This window comes from Asterias rubens, chromosome 15, assembly GCF_902459465.1.
Source record: "Asterias rubens chromosome 15, eAstRub1.3, whole genome shotgun sequence".
Classification (NCBI taxonomy): Eukaryota; Metazoa; Echinodermata; class Asteroidea; order Forcipulatida; family Asteriidae; genus Asterias; species Asterias rubens.
This window is the reverse complement of record NC_047076.1, coordinates 4,487,584-4,514,128: the sequence shown is the minus strand read 5'-3', so window position 1 is coordinate 4,514,128 and position 26,545 is coordinate 4,487,584. Positions and strand designations below refer to the sequence as shown.

At 39.0% G+C, this 26,545-nt stretch overlaps 1 protein-coding gene across 5 annotated transcripts; it reads left to right on the top strand.

Annotated features, from left to right (window-relative positions):
* Positions 1-1,954: 1,954 nt before the first annotated feature.
* Positions 1,955-26,139, top strand: LOC117299933 (ATP-binding cassette sub-family C member 9-like). Of its 5 annotated transcripts, none has more exons than XM_033783541.1 (32): positions 1,955-2,194; positions 3,358-3,958; positions 4,862-5,101; positions 5,402-5,590; positions 6,371-6,529; positions 7,391-7,546; positions 8,565-8,699; positions 9,145-9,307; positions 9,790-9,830; positions 10,376-10,621; positions 11,087-11,215; positions 11,913-11,991; positions 12,154-12,259; positions 13,773-13,871; positions 14,291-14,456; positions 14,990-15,127; positions 15,724-15,907; positions 16,603-16,808; positions 17,235-17,398; positions 17,568-17,637; positions 19,408-19,565; positions 20,057-20,149; positions 20,553-20,655; positions 21,161-21,274; positions 21,700-21,811; positions 22,138-22,265; positions 22,701-22,779; positions 23,027-23,135; positions 23,492-23,595; positions 24,530-24,663; positions 25,013-25,075; positions 25,586-26,139. In XM_033783541.1, the coding sequence occupies exons 2-32, from the start codon at positions 3,362-3,364 to the stop codon at positions 25,718-25,720; spliced, it is 4,599 nt and encodes a 1,532-aa protein (XP_033639432.1). In that variant the 5' UTR covers positions 1,955-2,194; positions 3,358-3,361; the 3' UTR covers positions 25,721-26,139. The 5 variants fall into 5 exon arrangements, with proteins under 5 accessions (XP_033639432.1, XP_033639430.1, XP_033639431.1 ...); XM_033783539.1 differs by having other exon boundaries at positions 1,955-2,485; XM_033783540.1 differs by having other exon boundaries at positions 1,955-2,489.
* The last annotated feature ends 406 nt before the right edge of the window (positions 26,140-26,545 follow it).

Below are 26,545 nucleotides of genomic sequence, written 5' to 3'. Positions count from 1 at the left end.
TGCTCTAAAAATGGTGATGTGCACTTGAACTTCGCACCCGGTCAGCAGTGTGCTAACTAAAATTGCAATGTTGTGGTGCAATATTATTTTTGCAACATTGGCCGGATGTACAAAAAAAGAGCACCGTGTACCGCTTGCAGAGTTGTCTGTCAGTAGAGTCAGGATCACGTATTGCCTGTTATCCCATTTCGAGTCTATATACGTCTACGGCTATAACACATTGTGGGTTACGACTCCCTCTAAAGTAACGTACTTTTTGAGAAAGAGGTAAAAAAAAAATCAATAAAATAATAAAAGACTTCGATAGCTAGAAGTTTTTTATTCCTATCTATATCACACAAATTCGTCCATCAATTGTGTTTTTCTCATCATTTTCTCACAACTTCGAAGACCAATTGAGCCCAAATTTTCACAGGCTCGTTATTTTAATACACCAAGTGATAACACTGGTCTTTGATAATTACAAAACGTGTACAGTGCCTTTAATGTACTTTATCCTCGCGATGCAAGTTCAATTATATAAATCGTTGCGTTAGGCCTACCCCCTGGCCCCTGCTAATAATTCGGTCTACCTCTAGCTACCGGCAATCTCAGTTGAATTGCAAAGGTCATGTGTTCGAATCACACCCGAGTAACATGCCTGTGATTTTTCACAAAACTCGAGAAAGTAGGGTCCATTGATGAGATCAGTGCAGTTACGGACACTGGACACCTTTGTCAAAGACCAGTTTTCACCTGGTGTATCTCAAACAATAATTATTATATTATATGCATAAAATAACAAGCGAGTGCAAGTTTTAACTCAATATTGGTCGTCGAAGTTGCGAGATAATAATGGAAGGAAAACATTTTGTATAGTTATTTCTACCTCCATGGTCACACTAGTTTTGTGCTTTCAGTTGCTTGAATTCGAGACCTCCTCAAAGTCAAATTCTGAGGTCTTGAAATCAAATTCAAATAATTATTTCAGTGAGAAACTATCAAAATCTCCCCATATTGATTGCTCACAAATTTACGCTAACAGTTATTTTGAGCAGTTTTACCATAGTATCGATATCGTGCCTTAATTCGATCGGAGAAGGGTAGAACAAAGCATTCTGTATCCATGATTCAAATTCAACGTCTATTAAAGGAACACGTTGCCTTTCTTCGGTCGAGTTGGTCTTTGAAAAGCGTTTGTAACCGTTTGTTATATATGGGTAGACAGATGTTGTGAAGGTAGAATACAATGATCCACACAAACATGCCTCTAAATTGCACGGTTTTCCTTTTACCTCGTCGACTAACACGGTCGGCCATTAACTATGGGAGTCAAATTTATGGCCGACGTCCGTGATAGTTCGCACAGTAAAAGGAAAACCACGCAATTTTGAGGCAAAATTAATTTGTGTGGATCATTGTATTCTACTTTTGAAACATCTTTCCAACCATAATATGTATTAATTTTAATTTAAAAAACGGTTACAAACGCTTTTTATCGACCAAATCGTCCGATACAAGGCAACGTGTTCCTTTAAACATCAGGTAAACCCATACAAGAAGTCAGTTTATCAGTCTTTAGAGCAGCTTACAGCCAGCTCAGCAGCAGGCCAAGACACACGCCGCAATCACAAGCCGCAAGCCGGTGTCCCAGGGAAACCGTTGTCACTGTCAGCCGGCCGGCGGGAGAGAGTATGGCCCTTTTCGAAGGCTTTAGAAAAGGCTAGCTAATTGGCCGTGATTGTTTTGAAGAAAAAAGCAAACATTTTGCGTCTGCTTTGCGTTCGTGCTCAGGGCTTCAGATTCTACCTGAGCTCCATGTTCAGACGAAAGAACGGAGCCAGAGCCGAATCCAGAGCCGAAACCGTGATATCCGACAGGGGTCCTTGCGTTCCCTTTGTATTTTTTATTTTGCCAACATTTGCCTACAGAGGGCGCTATATAGAATTTTCTTTCAAAACAACTTCTTGTCACACACATGCAGCAGCTGGTCATGCTGTTGATGTTGTGACAATTCAACTCGTCTTATCTTGTGAAGATCACCATTTTCTATATAGCCGCCCTTGTTGCGAACTACCTCAGCCAGCCAGAAATAGGACCTTTGATCTTATTTCTACCTCCATGCATTGATCAATCCTATCGCTGGTCGATCGTTGCTCTACATCAGTCATCATGCATGGGTGATTTGCACTGACTTGAACTTCGTACCCAAAAGGTACGTGTGCTAAACTAAAATTGCAATGTTGTGGTGCAATAATATTGCAACATTGGCCGATGTACAAAACAGCGCACATGCTGTCTCGTCTTCATTGTCAACAACTGAGCTGCTCGGTTGTTTAGTGTTTAGTTTAGGCGTTCGTTGTCCACCGTGAACCGCTTGTTTGTAAAGTTGTCTCTCGGTAAGTTGCAGTCAGTAGAGTCAGGATCACATTGCTTGCCTGTGCTGTGTTAGTGTTATCCCATTTCGAGTGTCTACCTACGGGCCTACGGCTTCGCTTTTATTGAGGTAGGTGAGCAAAACTGTATGAAAATTTGAGGAACCCCAGATGTATGTACGCAGTGCTTGTTACTACACAATTCCACTGTATAGAGTTGTTGTAATAATACACTGTGCTGGCACAGTCAATTCAGAGCTAGGTCATTCTTTGGATAACTTTCCACAACTTTCCGCATCGGCATGGCGCCACCACTTCCAACCAAGTCCACGTCGTCATTTTAAACAGTGAAACTATTTCTAGAACACTGAAACTATGGAATGATCTTCCACTAATCCCTCATAAATTCCAAATCCCACCAAATCTTCAAAAGTAGTTACATTCACAATCTTGGCCTAAACGACAACAACAACAAAACGAATTAGACGACACTCTCCTGACCTCCTTGTTAAGTTCCCCAGCAGAAGCTTCAGGAGGAAATCTACCAAGTACCAAGTGTCATGCTGTACGTAGTTGTGTGAATGACAAGGCCTCAAAAATGTATGAAATAAATAAAATAAATAACAATTATAATTTAATTTCTGCCTAGTACACTAGCCAAACTGCCTAGTCTGTAGTGTAAACTGTAAGGGTGAATCAGCTGCCAAACCTACGCTGTAAAAAAATATTAATTATAAAACCTTTTTTTCAAGAATTTTTTTCATTTGAAAAGTTTACTGAAAGACGTTTTGATTTGTTTTGGTTGAAGTCCAGTTCTTTTGAGCTCTTGGACCAAGGTTCCTTTTTAAAGATTAAAGAAATAAGCGAATTCCCATAGTGGAGAATGTATGCTTCCACACAATACACTCTTAATTGAAGCACATTGACCTTTTACTCAAGTACCTTGAATTGCTCAAGTATCCTCTATTGTGTTTCCTAACGACTTCCTGTCTTATATCAACAGCACTATGTTCAACCTGGAGTGGGAATGGTTCTGTGGAAAGAACAATACAGACTTGAGGAAAGACCAATCTGAATGGACCAGCAATACGTGTTTCATCAATGGGCTAACAGCACTCCCCCCTGTGACGTTTACAGTAGTCTCCTCTCTAGCCTTACTCCTGACTTTATGTTTCTCCGAATCCAAGCCTAAAACCAAGTACTTATTGCTGTATCCAGGACACACCGCTCGCTGGGTGGTTAGCTTGATTTCACTCCTGGTACTGGCTGCAGCTGTCGGTGAGGGCGCCCTCACTGACGCAACGTACAGAGCATGGCAGCATCCAACACAGCCGCATCTGTACGTTCCCGGTGCCGCATCGTTGGTTGCAATGACACTGTCTCTTATCTACTACCATCACATGGAGCTATGGCAGACACCGTCAATGTCTATCCCTCTTGGATGCTACTGGGCTACAGCTGCGGCAGGAGAGGGTTTACGCCTCATTAACTTCAAACAATTAAAACTAATTGACGTTTACTTGTTGCGGTTTGATTCAACAATTACTATGCTGGTGATCCTCTGCAGCCTGTTCCTCATTGAAGTCAATCTAATAAGAATTAAAGTAGGTCTGTTTTTAATGTTGATGTCAAAATTTGCCACGGCACCTTGTAAACCATTACCTGATGCTACATAAAGGAATAGGTCTTATGTCTTTTACTTCAAAAGGTAGCTCCTCATACCTTGTAAGAAAAATATTGAGTGTTTGTTACTGAGCTCTAGGGTGGTGATAAAACCCTATAAAGAACCTATTTTATTATATTAAATAATCAATGCCAAAAGCTGACCTGGAAAACACACAGTGAGAAACAAATGATTTAGTCTGGACAAAAGCTTTAAAAAGCACTTTCATTAATCGCTTAAAACTCCAATTCATCCTTGTCATGTTTTCAAAAAGCTTTCCAGACATTATGCTTATAAATTGTAGAATAATTGAGAATTTTCAAAACACTTGGCAAAAAGTAGCCTTCATTAAGACTCTTCACTCAAGGCTTCCTGTAGACGCACCTGCCACTTATGAAACACATTCATACTTCATCCAAAGAGACCAAGCAAGTCTCTCACTACATTCCAACAGTTCTCATAATTCCTCCTAGTCTTGGTACAAGACGTTCTTGTTGAGTTGTAAACATATGGTAATACTAATACCCTAGGATGTAATATGCACGCACACTTAAGGCTTAACACGTCAAGACTATTCCATCGATAGAGGGCGTTTCTGTAAGCTGCAATCTTGCCAGCAAGAGTGTGGTGTTGTGGGGTGATCTGGAAGTTTTCAAAAGCGCCTGCTATCAATCGATAGTAATGTGCGTGGCAAGGGGAAGTGGAGCGGGGGATCACGATAGTTAAGTAATAGTGAATAACAACTTCTTGCACCAAGACTAGGTTCTTCCCAAACATGGCAAATTCCTTTTCACCCTTCTCTATAATGTTATTATTGTTATTATTTAAAATGATTGTTTGACAGGTCTTGTGCAAACAGAAAGTTAGTTACAAGCGCATCCACACGGACCTTACAAACCCAAACATGCACTTCCTGAGCAGCTACGTCAATCTTCCTTCGTCGGTGACCCTCTGGTGGATGAACTGGCTGATTGCAAAGGGTTACAAGAAACCTCTTGAGATTACTGACTTGGGTGACATACCGGAGTACCACCAGGCACAACACAATCACCGTAAATTTAAGGAAGCCTTTGAAATTGAGCAGGTGAGATAAAAGAGCAAGAGAAATTGTCAAATCAGATTCAGTGATGTACGCATTTTCCAACAGTCCTTTTATGAGCGGGTAAAAAACTAAGTCTCTAGCCTGTGGTTTATAACTTGATAATTCTCTTGCACCCGTTTCAAACGGGCGCTCCAGAGTTGCGCAGAAGCAGTTTCGGAAAATATGAAAATGGGCCACTCATATAATTTTGTATCCCTTGTTGATGTGGTCTGTAAAAAATAGTGGCTTCCGTAATCTGAAATGCTGGCATCTATTAACAATCATTTTCTTTTGTATTTATAGGCCAGGGCAAAGAGGAAAGGTACTAGGCCATCTATGTGGAGGATCTACTTAATGGTGTATGGATTTGTGATGCTGAAGTCTGCTGTGCTGAAGATAATCTATGACATGTTGAACCTTATCGGTCCTCTATGTATAGGAGCTCTTACAGCTTATGTTGTTTCACTCGCCTATCCTGATGAATCGCAGCAGGTAAGTATCTCCGGTAAATTTCGGCATTCGGAAGAACTTCATTGGTGGTCAGGTTGGCGTGGTGGTGTCTTTCCTCGCTTTCCATCTCTTGAACCCCAGTTCGAATTCCACCAGGGGGCACTATGTGAATTTGGTTTTCAGTCCCTACCTGATGGCAGTGGGTTTTCCCTGGAATAAATCTATGGGATTTTCTCCCACATCAAATACTGAAACTTCCTTCCTTGTCTTCTCTCCATCAGGTTCGCCGCAGGTATGATCAAGTCCAGCTCTAGATATTTTCATAGTTCAACCCCAAAATAACTTCAACAACTATGATATCCAATGTAATTTTAACGACTGCTCCACATCTCTCTCTCTAAATAATGAAATGAGAAAATCTCATCAATTCTTGCCTGTGTTTTGTTGATGGTTTTACGCACATGCCCCATGCCTTTGGAACTGAATATGTTTTTTGTTGTGTTTAAAGCATTCCGATTGTAAGCTTCGGCTTCTTGTGTAAAGCCTCCACTCAGCATTTCTTTTGTAACAATTGTTTGTTTTTCTAAAGTGTTTTATTCATGTGGAAATAAATGTTTCTGAAATGAAATGAAATGAAAAAATAAAACTGTCTCCTTCATCAAATTCGTTCAGCTGAGAAACAGAGGACAAACTGTGTTCCCATTATCAGTGCCTTTATTTATTTGCTCATTGTTCCGTTTCTTTTAAAGCGCTGTGGTACCCTGAAAGAGCACTCTATAATTGCCTGTCATTATTGTTATTCATTTTTGGTTTCTTTCTCAGCTGGTGGAACCGCATTTTGTCACATTCAGGGAGTTTTTCACCAACGGCTTTGTCTTGATCGCAGTCTTATTCCTTGCACTGTTAGTGAAGTCAAGCTTCTTTACCAGATACTTTCACATCGTCTACTTGGAAAGTGCAAATGTCCGTGCTGCACTTCAGGTAGTAATAATAAAAACTAGTTCTTATGTAACGCATTGTACAATAATGTCTAAATGCTCTTTACAGGTATTGCCTTGGTCATAGGTTATGTAGGGCCGATAACATTCCTGTAGTCTTTCTCAGCTCCTTGGGACTATACAGCCTGTTCACTTCTCTCACGTTTTATCTGACAACCCATTTCTAGAATCAGGAATTTAACAGGCAGCAGATAAAAACCCTTGTTCTTTACTAATTTTGACAAGGTCCCTAATGCCCTTTTCACACTGTATCCATTATTTCCCTAGTTTACAGCCCTGGGGAAGCCCCAAGAGTTCACTAACCCCTCTGTTACCCCAGACACTTTCACAATGGACCGTTCCGGCTTTCCACTAAGCTCCGCCCAACGCGCACGTGAGCAAGACACGTGTACGAACACTCCCAATGACATTCTGCACGATTCTGCCGCGCGTGCCATATATACATGTACGCGCACACATGACCGAGTTTGTCCGACCACAATCATTGCTGCGATTGGTCAAAATGGGTGAACGCGCACAGTTTGATTGATAGGCCGGATCGGTCCATAGGTCCCTATTCCACAGAGAGCCGGTTACAAATTTCAAGAATACCCCAGGGGGATCACCACTTACCCCTAGTCAAGAGCAGGGGTGGCTATTCTTCGGGGTGTGCTCAAATGCCAGGGTAGATCAGGGGTAAAGTGATCCAAGTGTGAAAGGGCTTGCCACTATTCCCAGGGGTTTCCCCACGGAATAGAGTAGTTTGAAAGAGGCTCAAGAGAGAGGCATGTGTTTAATACTGCAATCCTTACCACATCATTATTTCTATTTGAAACGTAACCCAGTTGCCACTTTATTTTTTTAGACTATGGTGTTTGAGAAGGCACTGAGACTGTCTACCTTTGCTACCACTGGAGGCCAGATGACCATGGGTCAGATTACCAACCATATGGCCAGTGACGCAACCAACATTATGACATCGGTGCAGACGGTTAACTTCTTGTGGTCTTCGCCCATCAAGGTAAGTGTAAACATTTCATACAGGCGCGCTAGAGTTGCGTCGAGCGCTAGAGTCGCGCCAAACTTAATAGATTAGAAGGGACTCCAGCATTTTATGTTCTGGGCCCAATTTCATATAGAACTGCTGAAGCAGAAAATGTTGCTTGAAACATTTCTTTGCTAAAGCAAAAAATTAGTGGGGCACCAGTCACAACAATGTAAACTTAAAGAGAGTGGACACTATTGGTAATTGTCAAAGACCAGTCTTCTCGCTTAGTGTATCTCATCATATGCATAAAGTAACAAACCTGTGAAAATTTTAGCTCAATAGGTCGTCGAAGTTGCGAGGTAATAATGAAAGAAAAAACACCCTTGTCACACGGAGTTGTGTGCTTTCAGATGCTTGATTTCGAGACTTCAAATTCTAAACTTGAGGTCTCGAAATCAAATTTGTGGAAAATTACTTCTTTCTTGAAAACTACTCCACTTCAGAGGGAGCCGTTTCTCACAATGTTTTATACTACCAACCTCTCTTTATTACTCGATACCAAGTAAGGTTTTATGCTAATAATTATTTTGAGTAATTACCAATAGTGTCCACTGCCTTTAATGTCATTTTAGTTGCATGGTAACTTTTTTCTGTTGAGCAATACTCTTCTGTGCTTAGCACGTTTTTGCCACTCGCCACTCTTTCATTTACTATTCATGATTTTGAATGTAGTACTTGATAGTGTATTTGGGGTCTTGCATGTATTTTGTCCTGTTCTTTTTAAAGTTTTACCCTCTAGCCATGGTGTGTATTTTTATGTTTTGTTTACTTTGTAATTGTTACATTGTACTGACGGTTTTTATAATGTTTAATACTTGAATACGTCCTGTAATTGGCGCTTTACTCTGTTGGATGTTGAGTAAATTAAATAATAAAATTCATTTTATATATAATTATAGGCTATTCATGATATTGCTTGTTGTACAAAGCATGCCAAATGGCTTCCATGCGCTCACTTTGAAACCAATTATTTCTTATCTTCATTTTTCAGATTACCTTAATCCTTGTGTTGACGTACTTCCAGATTGGTCTATCAGCACTCATTGGTGCTTCGTGCTTTCTAATAGTTATACCTTTACAGGCTAAAGTGGGAGCCATCCTTGCAAGTAGACAGAAGGCCATCTTAGTGAGTATGATGGGCTGTCATCTTTAAGACCGAGTCACACTGCAGTGCTGACGAAAACGATACAATCACGACTCAAAGAGATCGCATTCTATTGGTTGAATCGCGCCGTTCAGAATTCACAAACGCTCATTCAACCAATGAAATGCGTTATCTTTGCGCCGTTATCGTTATCATTATCGTTTTCGCTATTGCTGCAGTGTGACTCGGCCTTTACTTAAGTAAATTTGTCAACTATTTTTTTAAAGATACAGTTCTATGTTTTCTAGAGTGGTTTTTGTATTATTGCTGTTGTCTCTGTTTGTTTGTTATACTCTAATGTGTGATCATGGGTTCCCATAAGTGGACCTGGTTTCCCTTTTGCACCTATGTATTTTGATGTTTGTGCAATAAAGGTAACAAACTAAACTAAACTAAATCTAAATTACTGATTATTCCTAATTGAAAGCTTTGTGCGGATCAACGTCTCAAGCAAACCAATGAAGTTCTCCAAGGAATCAAACTACTGAAGATGTACGCATGGGAGCAACTCTACTGCGAAGCTATAGAAGCTGTTAGGAAAAGAGAGCTCCGCCATCTACTTTGGATAAATACTTGCCTTATTGTTTCAGGTAAATCATCTTTTTACTCTTTTTTTCCTTTTCTTTTCTAATTATCCCAAGAAACAAATTCATAATATTTAATAGATGGAAATTTGCATCAGGGATAAAGGACGTTATTATGTCCGAATGCAAAATTCCATCTATTAAATCTTTGAGATACCCAATGCTAAATAAAGGATTTGAACTGCCTCTAACTACCGGGCAATCTCGGTAGTCTAGTTGGTAAGACACTGCTCTATATGCCTGTGATTTTTTTTCACAGAATTCGGGAGGGAAAGTACTGAGTATACATCCTGTTGCAAATTTCAATCTCTTATTTATGGTAACTCATTATAAACGCCCTTTTTTCTCAGGAACGCTTTTGCAAGGAACCAGACTGAAGGGTAGAAAACAATTAGTATTCTTTATCCCGATGCAAAAATCAACATCTATTAATACTTCAGCACACACACAATTTCCATCACTGATGTTTGTATCTTTCTTATTTGTAGTTTTCATGACGCTGGGCTTACCTTTCTTGGTAACATTTATGGTAAGTTTGTGGTTCTTTTATTTTTATTTTTTAGTATTGAGGGTACATGTGGATGGAGTTTGATGAAGGGGTGTCATGGCCGAGCGGTTAAGAGCACTGAACTCAAGCTGTTGTGTTTCTGTTCAGCAGAGTGTGGGTTCGAATCCCTGTCGTGGGACTTGTGTCTCTGAGCAAGACACTTGGCTATAATTGCTTCTTTCCAACCAGGGGTAAATAGGTACCTGTGAGGGCATAGATGGTTCTTGTGATTGACTTTTTAGCTTAGTAGCGCATATTTCTTGCATGGGCTACATGTGTATACTCCCCAGGGAGCTGAGATGGTTTAAGGAATGAAGTAAACGGCCCAGTGACTTGGGGCAATAATATTGGATGACCTTCTGCTGTGTAAAGCGCTATTTAAAAAAACAATTATTGTTATTATTAGATTAATTTTCTTGCTGATGAAGACTGTAGTGGCGGTTCAACAAATTACAGGTACGGAAATACTTCTAGTGTTTTGATCAAAAGTTAAACATTTGATTGGAATCTTTTGTTACTATTTTCAGGCATTTAGCACGTACACCCCTCTCACTGGTAAGCTTCTGACGCCTGATATAACGTTCTCTACTCTGGCACTGCTCAATGAGATAGCTATACCACTGTACAACATTCCATTGTCACTGTCAGCGTTTGTTAGCGCGGTCGTCAGCTCTCGGCGCTTGATGACGTTCCTCTTGGCGCCCGAGGTAGAAGGGAGGCATAAAACATCGGAGGAACATGACGACGATCTGGAGCCCAAAGTCAAGATACAGGTTGATATTATTATTGTAATTGTATATTTATTTCTGGTAATAAAACCAAAGATGACTAATAAGCGAACTTAGAGGCACAGTAGCCGATTTCATGAAACGCTTGGATAAATCTCAAGTTAGGATGGACTCATGGTTATAGAACTTAACTAGTCCTAAGATTAGCCCTAAGTTAGGAAGTGTTTGATGAAAATCGACGGCTGGACAGCTTTGGTGAGTCTCAGACCAATATCGTCACTTGGTGAACATTTTTGACTCAATTGGTCATTGAGGTTGCAAGGGACTGATGAAAGAAAATACACCCTTGTTGCACAAATTTGTGTGCTTAATGCATTCAGGCCTGATGTTTTCTGCTAAGACACAACATAGTATATGGGTAAAACCAAAATTAACATTCTATATCCCGATGCAAATTTCCATCTATTAAAGTGAACTATCAACTATTACTTTTTATACTTGACTTTGCAGGGTTCTATTGGTACGCAAACTAACAACGAAGACCTGGATGGGAATGAGCTGATAGAGATGAATGAGATTTCCAAAGCAGACTATGGTGAGACTGTGCCCCAGTGGAGTTCACACTCACCAGCAGTAAAGGTAAATTTTATTCTATATTTAAAGGCAGTGGACACTATAAGTAATTGTCAAAGACTAGCCTTCACAGTTGGGTATCTCAACATATGCATACAATAACAAACCTGTGAAAATTTGAGCTCAATCGGTCATCGAACTTGCAAGATAATAATGAAAGAAAAAACACCCTTGTCACACGAAGTTGTGTGCGTTTAGATGGTTGATTTCGAGACCTCAAGTTCTAAATCTGAGGTTTCGAAATCATATTCATGGAAAATTACTTCTTTCTCGAAAACTATCAGACTATGGCACTTCAGAGGGAGCTGTTTCTCACAATGTTTTATACCATCAACCTCTCCCCATTACTCGTCACCAAGAAAGGTTTTATGCAAATAATTATTTTGAGCAATTAGCAATAGTGTCCACTGCCTTTAAGGGAAGGTAATCCCTCTTAAAATTAATGGCAATAAAGACTTTTGTATTGTTTACATTTACCTTTCCTTTAATAATTTTAAAAGCAGTGGTGACTAAATTTGACCTCTACTGCTGTTTCTATCTAGAAGTTCTTTGGCGTCTTTACTCACAATCACCAGAAAATATTACTAAATTATACAAACTTAGACTACGAATAAATTCTTCTGTGATTTCACGTTTTCGGTAATCCAAAACAGCATTGTTGAACTCCGAATTAATCCCTTGTTTTATTGTCTTTTTTGAATAGATCTCTAATGGTAATTTTTCCTGGGATCCTGACAGCGAGTCAGCGCTGCTTGCCGATATTAATGTGGAGATACCTGCTGGTAAGCAGAATAAAATGATTGCTTATACACCTCAATGAGATTACAACACCTCTTTTAAATGCACTGGACACTATTGTTAATTACTCAACATAATTATTAACATAACAAAATAAACTGGGCTGTGTATGTCCTATGATTGCAATCTATGTTTATCTATTACAGGGAAGCTGACCATGGTGATAGGACAGGTCGGTAGTGGCAAATCATCTCTTCTGTCGGCCATCTTGGGTGAAATGGCAACACTCTCTGGCAATGTTGAAATCAACCAGTAAGTGCTTTCATCTCAGATTACACAGTTTCACAATAGATGGATTGCAAATAGCATCATCGACCGCCATAACTGATGATAAACACTGGCGAAGTGCAAGCTGCGCAGAACTGTCAGCCAATCATAGCCTTTCACGCATGCATGTTTCATCAAAGACGGTGGTCAATGACATCATGTGCAGTTCATCTATAGCCCTTATGCACAAGCACCATCTATAAATAAGGCCGCAGCACATCTTGGGAAACCAAGTACAGCTAACAAATAAAGCAAATTATGAAAGGATCACGTTGGTCTTTGAAAAGCGTTTGTAACCGTTTGTTATAAAATGCATATGGTTAGAAAGACCATGCTAACTTTGCTAACTAACACGGTCGGCCATTTATGGGAGTAAAAAATTTGACTCCCATAAATGGCCGACCGTGTTAGTCGACGAGGTAAAAGAAAAACCACGCAATTTCGAGTGATACTTGTGTGGATCATTATATTCTACTTTTAAAACATCTTTCTAACAATATGCATTTTATAAGTGTTACAAACGCTTTTCAAAGACCAACTCGACCGATCCAAGGCAACGTGTTCCTTTAAGTGTCGTGGCCGAGCAGTTAAGATCACCATATTCAAACTCTGGTGTTTCTGATCAGCAGAGTGTGGGTTCAAATCCCCAGCCGTGACACTTGTTTCCTTAAGCAAGACACTTGACCATTGCTTCGTCCTTCGGATGGGACCTAAAGCCGTTGGTCCCATGTGTGGTGTAACGCATGTAAAAGAACCCAGTGCACTTATTGAAAAGAGAAGGGGTTCGCCCCGATGTTCCTGGCTGTGGCTGCTTAATGCGCCGTAGCACCTTGTAAACCCTTATAAGGTGCTAACTAATTGGGTCTCAAAATTCATCACTGCAATAACCTATCTTTCTGAAAGTTTGTATATACTCAGCGCCTTGAGTACCTTGTTTGGTAGATACATGCGCTATATAAGACTTCGATATTATTATTATTATTATTAAGATGGCCGCCTATTACAGGGAAGGTACACGTTTGGTAATTGTCAAAGACCAGTTTCTTACTTGGTGTATCCCAACATAAGCTTAAAATAACAAGCCTGTGAAAATTTGAGCTCAATTGGTCATCGAAGTTGCGAGAAACTGATGAAAAAAAACACCCTTGTTGGACGAATTTGTGTGCTGTCAGATCGGAATAAAAGACTTCTGGCTAGAAGTCTTTTATTATTTTAGTGAGAAATTACCTCTTTCATAAAATCTATGCTACTTCCGAGGGAGCCGTTTCTCACAATGTTTTATACTATCAACAGCTCTACAATGCTTGTTACCAAGTCAGTTTTTAAGTTAATATTTGCTTTGAGTAATACCAAACGTGTACCTTCCCTTTAAGGCAAGTTAAAGTGTGAACATTTAGTTGACCTGTGATTGACCACTGCACTGACCAACTCACCTCAGTCTAAAAAATGAAATAAAAGAAACTTTTTAGAGGTAAATACAATTATTTTTTGTCTACAGAGAAAAAGGACAGATTGCTTTTGCTGCACAAAAACCATGGTTGCTGAATGCATCTTTGCAAGAAAACATTCTATTTTCATCCGACTTTGAAAGTAAAAGGTAATTGGAATTAAAGTTTTGGGCCTAAATAAAACGACACATTTAAATGCCAAAATAAAGTTTATTTTATTTTGGCAATTTCCGTACTGATATATAGCATCAAAACAAGGTTAAAAATGTGCCAAAATATTTTTTAAAAACAACTTGACTTTTAACCCCTTTTTCTCACCTGAATCAATAGAGACTTTTGAGACACTGCCGGCAAGCAGACATAACAATCCTTTTGTTGCGGCTCTGAACTGTGCGCACATGCTCAGTATTGCGCATGTAGGTATGAGCATGCGCACTACTGGCGAGAACCGTTATAAGGGACCGTCAAAAAGTCTCCCATTCACTTGACTATTATGTCGTCATTGTCGTTAGAAGCTGACAGCCTGTATATATCATATACTTAAACTAGTTGGTGTCTGTTATCCTAGGTATAACGATATATTAGAGGCGTGTGCACTCCAACCAGATATCTCTATTTTACCAGCCGGGGACGAGACTGAGATTGGAGAGAAAGGTATCAACCTAAGCGGAGGACAGAAACAGCGAGTTAGCGTCGCACGTACCATGTATGCAGACAGGGATATCATTATACTGGTAAGTGTTTCACTTAAAGGCACTGGGGTGGATTTCACAAAGAGTTAGAACTAGTCTTATCTCGAGTTAGGACGAGTTACCTAACTTACCTGAAAACTTCAAGTTTTTCATATCTCCTAGGATTAGTCCTAAGTTAGGACTAGTCCTAAGTTCTTTGTGAAATCGACCCCTGGACACTTTTGCTAATTACTCAAAATATCTATTAGCATAACTAACTTACTTGATAAGGAGCAATGGAGAGCTGTTATCAGTGGTTTATACAGTACCCTCATCTCAAGACTAACATCTCAAAATGACACTCGAGTTGAGTTTTTTGTTTGTTTTCAACCAGTTGGTCAAAGTACTTATTCATTGTAGTATATTTTAGCTTTTAGATGAAAATTGTCAAAGTCAAAGTCATCAAACAAAGTGCCTGGATCTTGTGCTTTGTGTATGTACAACAAAGGCAATTCAGAGTCAGAGATTGTGGGTCTTAAGAAAGCACTTGGCTTTTTCTTTTCTGAAAGAATTTACATTTCTGTCTATTTCTACAGGATGATCCATTGTCGGCACTCGACGTCCATGTTGGTCGACAACTATTTGAAGAAGGCATTATAAAGCTACTTCTGAACAGAAAGAAAACTGTGATTCTTGTTACTCATCAACTGCAGTATCTGAACAGGGCTGATCTTGTAAGTTTGGACAACCATAGGCCAATTTCATGGCTCCATAAGCAATGAATTGGCGCTTGTAGAAGCAGGGAATTTTGTACTTATGTCAAGCGTATTTCAGGGGTTAGCAGTGAATTTTAGCTTGTACTCAAAGTTACTAGGCATTCTACGCTTACACAGTGGAGAATGGTGATCGTAAGTGCAGAATTTGGCAGTAAGCAGAGCCATGAAATTGGGCCCTGAACATAAGTGTCTTCTGACTCATTGAGCAATTATCATTATTTAATTTTGGTTAGTTTTGGGTTGAAGAAAGGAAAAATTACTGGGACTTGAACCTGCGACCTCAAAATTATGGAGCCAGCACTCTCCCTATTTTGTCAAAATCTTTTTTGGGGGTACAAGTAAGAAGTCATACAACAGATAACTAATGTGTAGCCAGGGATCACACTTACATTATGTTACAACTTGCAAAGCGGCAGCCAGGGGATCACCTTAAGGGGATGCGACTTTATTTCCAATATGAAGTAACAAACCAAGGGAAACTATGGGTGTGATCCTTGGCTACTCGCTCGGCAGTATTTCAAATCATGACACAAATAATTTGTTTCACTTATAAGATACTGGAAATGAAAGATGGTCGCATTGCCGCCATTGGGGACCTGGATGACATCATTAAAGCTGATCCTGAGATGTATGAAGAGATCAAACAAGTGGCAGCAGTGGGATGGGACGACAATCGCGCAGAAAGTGCTGAGGAAGAACGCCACATCTTGCAGCAAATGGTCTCCAAAATTTCTTTAGGTACGTCGGTTGTTTGACATGACTCATGTATGGCTCAGCTGCATACATGTGTTTATTAACTCATCATAGATTTTGTGAAGCATGTGTGTATGATCGTTGTACTTTAAGAACTAATTTTGTCTTGTTTTCCCCCTTACATAGGGGTAATGATTCAATTCCATATTTTGTATAAGTATGTGTATTTTTTCTGTTAATTATGTTTATATTTCTGTTGTAATTGTAGTTTGTTGTTTTGTAAAGCGCATAGAGATGTTTATTCATATAATTTTCGCTATGTAAATGTAGTTTATTATTATTATTACTTGGAACATTCGTTCTGCTTGTTTATTGCATTGACCCGTGTGTCTAACTACGTAGAATGAATCGCTTTGGCTTTGTCATCCAAAAGTCAATAGTATTTCCTGTTTGATAATGCCTTCATGTTAAAACATGCATATTGTGGGTCGTACATGTACTATTTAAGTGACTTTGTGTGTATCAAATAGATTGTACAAGTACAACAATGGCACTTTCAGAATACATAAAATAGATCGAACATGTATGACATTGGCACTAAAAAACTTATTGTTAAAGAAAAGTAAATATGTGTAATGAAAACAACCGGTCCTTTATATCTTTTATGTGCTTTGCAAAAATTTTTCCCTTCCTATCATTCATTCAATAATGATGCATTTTTTTTGTTGCTCATTCCTCAGAGGATGACAAAGAGAAAGGAGACCTTGTTGAGAAGGAGGAGATTGCCCGGGGCGCCGTTTCAATCCAGAGTTATTTATACTTAGTGAGATCTATTGGATGGGGCTTGAGTGCTGTGACTATTCTAGCTTTCGTCGTTCACTCTGGTTTCGCTGTCTCAACAAACTTTTGGCTGTCCGGTTGGTCAGAAGCAGGTTTGTCCAACGAGGTGAGTTTAATAGATGGAAATTTGCATCTTATTTATCTGAACTTGTTCACCAATATTCCCCTACTCGGACTTTACAATCATCATTACAAGTCATTGCTTTCAACTACAAGAGCTTCTTTTATTTTTGTGGCCATAGATCATTTTCTTACGGAGCACCATTTCTTTTGAATAGTCTTCCTTTGCATATTTGTCAAACTATTTCTTTAAAATGTGTCAAGTCTCTGGTAAAAACTCATTTGTTTGATGTTGCGAGTTTACAATCTGCTTATTTGTAATTGTATCTTTCACCCATCGTATATTTTATTGGTCTCTCTATGAGTTAGAGAGGGGCTTTTTGCATTAGACTCTTTACAGATGTCTTTATTATTATTATTATAACATCCTTTTTTTTCACAAATTTCTTTTTCAATTTGTTTTAAAATACAGAGCCAGAGGTCACAAGATGCATTCCTAGTTGGCTACGCATCGTTATCGTTAGCCTCGGCCCTCAGTCAACTACTCTCTGTAGCAGCAGTCATGATGTCTTTCTGGATTGCTGCTAAGCGTTTACATGCTAGAATGTTGAGGAATATTATACGTGTGCCTCTAAGGTAAGAACAGTATGCAGGAATGTGATTGTTTTTTAACCTGAAATGCATTATTTATTTTTTTGAGCCCCAGGTCAAACGGTTTATAGTCAATAACCGGCATTCATTTATGTTGGATCATTCATGTTGGAACATTTTTCTTAACATTTTTCGATCATGAATTGTTTTCTAGATTTTTCGATACCACTCTTATTGGACGAGTGCTGAACCGATTTTCAAATGATGTGCAGCAAGTTGATTTTGTGAGTAAAACCTTTTCGGTGTGGTATCTTGTTGTACATGTATGCAATAACACCATTGAGCGTTTACTGTCTATAGCAACCATATTACCTAAGCGCAAAAAAAGTAGCTTAGCACAAGAACAATATGCTTACCATATTTGCTACTTGAACAGATCTACAAAATTTAGCCAGAATCTTTCAAAATCAATATTACTGGGCCAAAAAAGAGTAGGACACCGTTACAACAATGTAAACTTTTATGGAATTTCATCTGGTGACCGGTTTCGATTAAGGCGCCTTGTCAAAACCTCCCGGGCATTCCTCCGCTGACAGTCTGCGGACTGGACAGCAAATACCGCCGTTGCTAAGGACCTCGGACAGTCCGCGGAAGAACGGCCATGTGCGTTGAAGCGCGGCGAAGTTTATGAGCTATCCTTGCCGGGCGCTATTGTTAGTATAACAATAAGTCTCATGAATAAACAAGTTGTATTTTCAGGTCATGAATATCAGCGGCTTGGACGCGGACCGGCCGTGCTCTTCCAGAACAATACATTTTCTACTCACGAATACCATCCTCCTGGAAGCGGACAGGCCGCACCGACAAGACAATTACACCATCCAGCGCATGTGATAATCAGGGAACGATTTCACCTGTATCACATCGCAATTTGTGATGCAATTTTGATGATTTGCTATGCAATTGTAAAAAGTGCATCGCAAATGTTGCGATCCAATTTGCGAAGCATAATTTGCAACATTTATGCTTGATACAAAAATATCGATTTTTAACTTGAAACCATTCACATTTAATCAATTTTCCCGCAAGAAAAACGATGCTAAATTAATAAGAAATCACCGCCGCCGCGACTACTAAAGGTTTTCTTCCATGATGGTGAATACAATATGCTGCTCTGGCAGTGTAGGGCAAAATCGACCAATGAAAACATTCGTTACGCGCTATATGGAAATTCAACAGCCAATAGAAACACCGGTCTCTGAAACTGTGGCTTCCTCCCCCTCAGACATTGGACAAACCAGACTATCTGGTTGTTTTGACATGGAGACACACTCGCACAGGTGTGTATATTTGTTTATTGGTGACGGTGACTTGGGATTTTATAAATAAGAAACTAATGTTTTCCGCTTGGAAAGTAAGAACGAACAGTTAAAATTGTCCCCTGGATACTCTGACCCGCTTGGAACGGAGTTTGCACGTAGCCTTGAACTTTTGTCAGTCGAAGCCGGGAATAAAGACAACCATTTTTAAAATTCATGTTTTGGTTATGTAGGCCCAACCAAGTCTTAAAAATCACACATTGGAGGAAATGGATTTTAGTTACACATCCACCCTTACTTTGCTTTTTAATCTGCAAAGGTAAAACCATTGTTAACCACCTACGTTCCTCCGCGGTTCCGCCGGTCAGCTCATAAGCTGGACCTTACAATGGCCGACCGGTCGCTCCGCGGAGCCCCCGGAATATTCATGTTTATTGACATGTAAATGAGCCGTCGTGGCCGTGGACATGCCCGGTTGCTTTGGGTTCTTTTGTTACAAAAATCCGCTACTCCCGCAGAATGCACGCGGAATGGATGGGCTTGGAGGTTTTGACAAGGCGCCTAAGCAATGTTTTTCTGTGCTTAGCAAGATTTTATGATTTCAGGTTTTATGAAACTGGGCCCAAGTTGCCTTCTTGTGACAAAGCCCTATGAATTCTTTACATTGATGGAGTGTTATTTTAAAATCTGGTTGGTGTTTATTTTTATTCGTTTCTTCTCTTGATTTTTTTTTAGAGATTGGCGAATAATATGAATGGGCTTCTGATCACTATTATGCAGTGTATATCCTCGCTGGTCGTTGTTTCCATAGTGATGTACCTCTTTGTCATTTTCATCGTTCCTATAGTCGTCGTTTACTTCATCCTCCAGAAATACTTCCTTGCCTCATCCAGGTAAGATTTCAAGATATAACCTGACATGCTATACTAGATGGAGCACTTTATTTATATAAGAAGTCCTGAAAGACAGACAAATGTTCTTAAAGGCACTGGACACTATTGGGAATAACTCAAATGAAAACTTACTTGGTACTGAGCAATGGGGAGCTGTTGATAGTATAAAACATTGTGAGATATTTAATATATTTTACCTGTAGAAGTTTCAGCTTCATTAGTCAACAAGTTTTTAAAAGAGAAAAAGGGAAAATAGCAGAATAATGTTTTCTAGAGAGTCGCGTAAATCTGTTGTGCATGCCATAATAATTTTCATGAAGTTTGTTTTACTCATTTCTCAAAAACTACAGTGCCTCACAGCAAGTAATATTTTACATCATTATCTTTGGACCGTGTTAGTTTAATGTTAATCTGTGGACATTTGTGTTTTGTGTTGTACAAAAAGTACCAAGCCCTTTTTAAGTCTGCGTTGTTTTTCACTTATCTTTCAGGGAGCTTCAACGATTAGAAAACACAAGTAAATCACCAGTGTTGGCTTACTTCTCCGAGAGTCTTGGAGGCCTGTCAACACTCCGTGCATACGGGTGAGCCCTTAGTCAAGTTAGTTATGGCATCATGGCATGTCAAGAGCACCGGACTCAAGCTCTGGTGTTTCTGATCAGCAGAGTGTAGGTTCGAGTCCCGGGCGTGACACTCTCCACCACTGAGGTGCTATCACATTGGTGTAAGGGTAAAACCAAAATAAATATAATTTGTTTTTGCAGGCCTGATACTTAACAGAGGCAACGAAGGCGCCCTTAAAATGCTCCAGTAGAAATTTACAATTTCTTCATAGAGGGCCCTTTACCAAGGAAAAAAGGTCTTGGTGCCCTTGCCCTTTCAAAAACGAAGCATACATGCATGTATTTTTTTCTCATTTGATGAGAAAAGAGATTTTGTGCACTAGATTTGTGCACTAACAACTGATGTGATTTTTTTGTCTTACAGGTATGAACAGAAGTTCTTCAGGACCATATTAAATCTGATTGATAAAAACACAGCGGCGTTTGTATATGTCCACTCATCAATGCGATGGTTGGGATTCCGTCTGGTAAGGTTATGGCATATAACTCATATTAGAAGTATCAGGTCTTTTTAATCTATGGATTATTTGCACTAGTTTATTATTTAGCCTTCTTTTGGGGTCAAAACATTAGGCCTTTTTTCTAATTTTTTTCTAAAACCTGCTCCACAGCAGACACAACTCTAGAATTGCAACAGTTGTAGGTTCGAATCCCACTCGAGTAATATGCCCGTGATTTTTTTTTCACAGAGCTTGAGAAAGTAATGAGTATACAGAGTACTAATAGCCCTTAGCCGCCATCTTATAACGAGGTAAAACAATGACAAAACAGTCCAAACACACAGATTTGTACGCGCGGCGCACTGGTTTGGCCAATCACCGGCCTCTGTTTGACCTGTAGGTGAGGGCGCTCTACTGATATGACATCATGTGCATAAGGTCTATACACATCAGTGTAGGGTAAAACCAAATTTAAAATCTCTGATGCAAATTTCCATCTATTAAATTAACCACCGGTCGTTTATCTCTGCAGGATTTTTTGGGTTCTCTACTCGTCTTCTTTGCCACTCTGTCAACATTGACTGGTGCAGTGTTGTTTGGCATCGACCCGAGTCTGGTTGGACTTAGTGCAACGTATGCTCTTCAGGTATGTACTTGTTTGATAGAAGTGGTTTATAGAGCATCGAAATCAAGTTCTGGTGGTTAGGTCACCCGCGCCGTCCGATGGCTGTCTGGGATTAATTTTGACAAGATCCCTAAGCAGCATGCAGCATCAGAGTCCAGCTTTCTCCAGAAGACAATCAGAGCATACTGATCAAAACGTATAGTTGAAACAAATGGTTCTTTTCAGAACCACCCCAACTCATTTAGAGATTATCATTACATGGTGTTACCGCAAACCTTCACTATATTAATTTTGTCTTTCAATTTCAATTCAATTAAATTCAATTCGCATTTATTTCCACAAACACATTTCCACAAATAATATACATGTATTAATAAAATACAACAAAAGAACAAATTGGAGGAAATTGAAGGCCCAACTGGAAATTATTCTTTATCTTTTCTTAGGTTTCGGTGTACCTGAATTATCTTGTGGTGAACCGCTCCATGGTTGAGATGATGATGAATGCAGTGGAACGAATCCAGTACTTCACCGAAGTCAATACTGAAGACTATGGAGGTATAACTAAAAGCTTGCTATAAGCACAGACAAATCTTGCTTATCAGAAACTGGTTACCAGCCAAAGATCCATAAAGTTTACAACTGGTGCCCCAGTCTTTTTTTGCTTAGCTAAGAAATTTGTCAGCAGTATTTTCTGCTAAACAGCTTTATGAAATTGGGTCCTGGTAGTTTGGATGGTAACCTTATTCTGGTAAGCATAATTTGGTTGTGCTTAGCTTCTTTTTGTACTTAAGCAGCTTTATGAATTTTGAGCTTGGTGTTGAAAGAGCTTGTTCCCTGGTTCTTTGTTGTAATATTCTTGTTTTCCATAAACCCTCCTGTAGGTACGAAACCACCATCCAGTTGGCCCCAAAAGGGAGACATAAGGATAGAGGATATCTCGGTCCGCTATGCCTCGGATCTTGATGCAGTCTTAACGGGTGTTTCAATTCACTGCAAGGCTGGTGAAAAGGTAACAATGAAGAGAAAAGATCCCACTTTTCATAAAGATGCTTAAAGGTTACTGATAACTTTCAATGAATCCCTACTCACTGTGAGCGAAGATGTATGTAATATAATTTACCTGTAGAAGTTTCAGCTTCATTAGTCGTCAAGCTTTTGAGAAAAAAAAATGTAAAACAGAGCAATGTTTTCAGGAGAGTCCTGAAAATCCGTTGCTCAAATAATTTTCATCTCACTGATTCGAAAAGTATTTTTGAGAAAATGTTTAACTCATTTCTCAAAAACTACAGCAACTCGGTGAAAAATATGTTAAGGGAAGTTTTCTGCCGTTATTATCTTTAAACCGTGTAAGTTTAAGTTTAAATTTTGGGGGATTTTGTATTTTAAATAAAAAGATTATGTGGATCAGAGATTTATTTTTTATTTATGTACATATTTTGTTCAGATTGGTATCTGTGGTCGCACAGGAAGTGGGAAATCATCATTGGCTCTAGCTCTTCTGAGGGTTATTGACACTTTTGAAGGTAAACCAACATTTAAATATGCTTAAAAAAAAAAACTTAAATATAAATTATTTGTACACACTTAATACTGATTATTTTTCTAGGGCGACTTTTTTGTCTGATTTTCAATTGCTAACTTTTTTTTGCTTTTTTCTTGTTTACTTCTTTATTTATCTTCTTGTATTTTTTCCTTTGTAATTGCGTTTTGTTTGTTTTGGTCAAATAAATATAATAATAACAGTTACTTTGCCTCATTATCTTCTGATAGGTTGTGTATTTATCGACGATGTCGACATTAAATCTGTACCCCTGACGACACTCCGAGGTCAAATGTCTATTATTCCACAAGACCCTGTGCTTTTTACTGGATCAATAAGGTTAGTACAGAGACCCCCTTGCACTGACTTCGCACTCGGCTACTTATTTTAGATCTCTCAAGTTAAAAATTACATATTTGAAACATAAGGCCATTAACAATTATAAAAACAAATACTTTATAAAAACTATTTTTACTTGACTCTTTTAATGATAGATTAAACTAACACTTTCACTGTTTTGTTATGTCTATTTTCATGCATATTCTGAGTAACATGAATCACAGATATTCTTTTTAACTGGAGATGTTATCCTGCACTTTAGTATTCAGAATATTTTCCTTCTATTTTCAAGGGAAATTTTATTACCTAACAATGCCTGGTTATAAATTGTCATGTAAAATGTGTTTTTTGTGCAGGCACAACCTTGATCCTGAAGAGACGCTTTCTGACAATGATTTGTGGCATGCTTTGGAGATTGCACAAATGAAGCTTGTTGTATCCAATCTCGATGAAGGATTAGGTAATCAAAATAAAAAACAAGTTTGATCATTGATAAAAATAATAATTATAACCAGTTTTTATTTAGCGCTTGAAGGGCGTCTCAAAGCGCTTCCAACGTAATTACCCCTTGGTCATTGGGCCATTTAATTCATTCCTTAAACCATCTCAGCTCCCTGGGGAAGTATACAGCCTGTGCAACAAATATGCGCTACTAATCAACTACAAGAACCATGTCTGCACTCACAGCTACCCATTTACCCCTTGGTGGAGAGAAGCAGTTAAAGTTAAGTGTCTTACCCAGGGACACAAGTGCCATGACTGGGACTCACACCTGAACTCTGCTGAACAGAAACTCCAGGGGCCAATTTCATAGCTCTGCTTAACGGTCGATTTTTTGCTTAACGGGCGCGCTTAAGCAAATTTTCATTTCATAGCGTTGCTTAAGCAAAACTTTTTGCTTAACAGGATAAGCAAGGAAAAATGAGCCTTAACTACCACATTTTTTGCTTAAGCAAAAATTTCAGTCAGAATGACTGCCTTACAGCTAGCTTTGGCCACACAAGTGGGGGGGCTGGGGGGCTAAAGAGCTCGCTTATTTTACACATGTTGCTGGCCAAAATTTCATGCCATATACATTGCTTATGACTAGTATTAAGCTGTTGTTTACTTAGCATAACAATTGAGTGGAGTCTTGGCCGGTAATCTGATTTTACTAAGCAATGAATTTTTTGCTTAAGCAAAATTTTGTGCTTTAGCAGCTCTATGAAATTGGCCCCCAGAGCTTGAGTTCAGTGCTCTTATCGCTTGGCCACGCCACCCTGTATATTGTGCAATCATTTGAATCTGATTAAGTCGTTGTTGCTATAAAAGCTCATTTAGTTTGGCTTTAAGTGCTACCACTACCTGCCTTGTTTAACTACCAAACTACCATGGCTATCTTTATGGTTATACAGATGCAAAGGTGACAGAGGGAGGAGAGAATTTCAGCGTTGGACAACGCCAGCTTTTTTGCTTAGCTCGGGCCTTTATAAGAAAGTCTCGCATTCTTATCATGGATGAGGCAACTGCCTCAGTTGACATGGAAACGGTAAGAACATTTGAAAAACAGGACCTTTATTGAGTTGTCTAGGCCAAATTTCATAGACCTGCTTAAAGGCACTGGGCATCAGTAGTGGAATGCCTCGTCTTCCACCTAGACGACCCCGATTCGAATCCCACCGGGGCACTATTTGGATTGGGTTTTCAGTACTTGACTGCTTGAGTTTTCTCTGGAACAATTTTCTGGGGTTTTCCTCCACCATCTAAAACTGAAACTTCTTCACTCTCTATTCGCTTCTCCTTATATCCAAATTCAAAATTCCCTTATGTTAAATAACTATTGCATGCAAAACACTCTCTTCGAATAAGTGTTACTTTATTTCTATATTTATTTTCAGGATAAACTACTTCAAACAATTGTGGCAACTGCTTTCATTGACCGAACAGTCCTAACGATAGCAGTAAGTGTTATTACCAGTTATGTACCAATTGGGTATAATTGCTTGTGTCGATCGACATTACGGGAAAGCTCAACTAAAGAATTTCTGAGTTGAGCCATGAAAACTCAGAAACTATACATCCTTTTGAGTGAGTGTGTGTATTTACCGGAACATTCTCATTACTTGAGTATCTTTTGAGAAAGAAAACCAGAATTTACCAGGATCCAGACTTCATATCGAGGCCATACTTCAAAACTTCAAACCACCCCAAAGAAAAAAATATATAAATGCAAACAAAATACATAAATCATGTGCTTCCCCATTCCCCCGCCCCCCAAAAATAAACAAAATAAATGGTTGTTGTCTGATTACACCAGTGCTCTCGTGTGAAAAAAGGAAAATATCTAATTACACAACTGCTCTTGTTTGACCACAAAGATACAAAGATTCACTCACATCAAGTGTTTCATTTGTACTTGTGCCAGAGAAGTAAATCCTGTTTTCTTGTTTTTACCCTCTTTTCCAAAATAGCACCGCATAGCAACTATCAGGTCATCCGACAAAATTCTCGTCTTGGACGCTGGACACGTAGCAGAATTCGGGCCTCCTGACGAACTGCTTGCAAATGAGGAGGGAATATTTTCAAGTTTAGTCAGGGATCACTGACAGCAGCCAAGTATCATATCTACTACTGCTCATTGAGAAAAGGTTCTGAAACTTGCTTAGCACAGAATTGTTTTGCTGAACACAAACGGGTAATCATCGGAAATTACTTGACATTTACACTATTGTGACTTTAGCCCCATTCAATTTTTGCGTAGCAAAGAAATGTGTCAAGCAGTATTTTCTGGGTGAAATTTGGCCCTGGGCCGAGGAGTGTGCAGATTCCTTTTGTTGTTTGTTTGTTTGTTTGTTTGTTTGTTTGTTTGTTTGTTTGTTTGTTTGTTTAGATTATCTTCCCATCAAGGGAACTCACACTTCCCTTAAAGGGATATAAAAACCAAACTGGTAACAGCCAATCTCTCTCATACCAACATATGTTTAATGTCTATGATTATGAATTGCACAAATCAAGAAATTGTGATTCAGTAACTCAACGACTCTTTGTGAAGATGTGAAATCAGCGGTTAGCTTGGGGATTCATACCTGCCGTCTAACCACTTGATCACAGTTCATTTTCAGCTGTAGGCTTAACATCATGTAGAGTTACAGATTTAAAGAGTGCTACCTACTTTATCACTAGTTTAGTTTTTGCCTGCCATGAAGTGCCTTGGAATGCTTAAGATCACTTTTTTTCAAATTTTTATAATCATTACTGGAAAGCTCCATTAAAAAAAAAAAAATAATAAAAACATCATATTTAACTGACCCCTGACACCTGTTATCTCCATGTAAATCCTTTTTCCAAACAGTTGACTCAATTAGATCACGACAAACCAAAGAAATGACTTGTGACTTGACTGGACTGAAATGACTTGTTACAATGCAAGT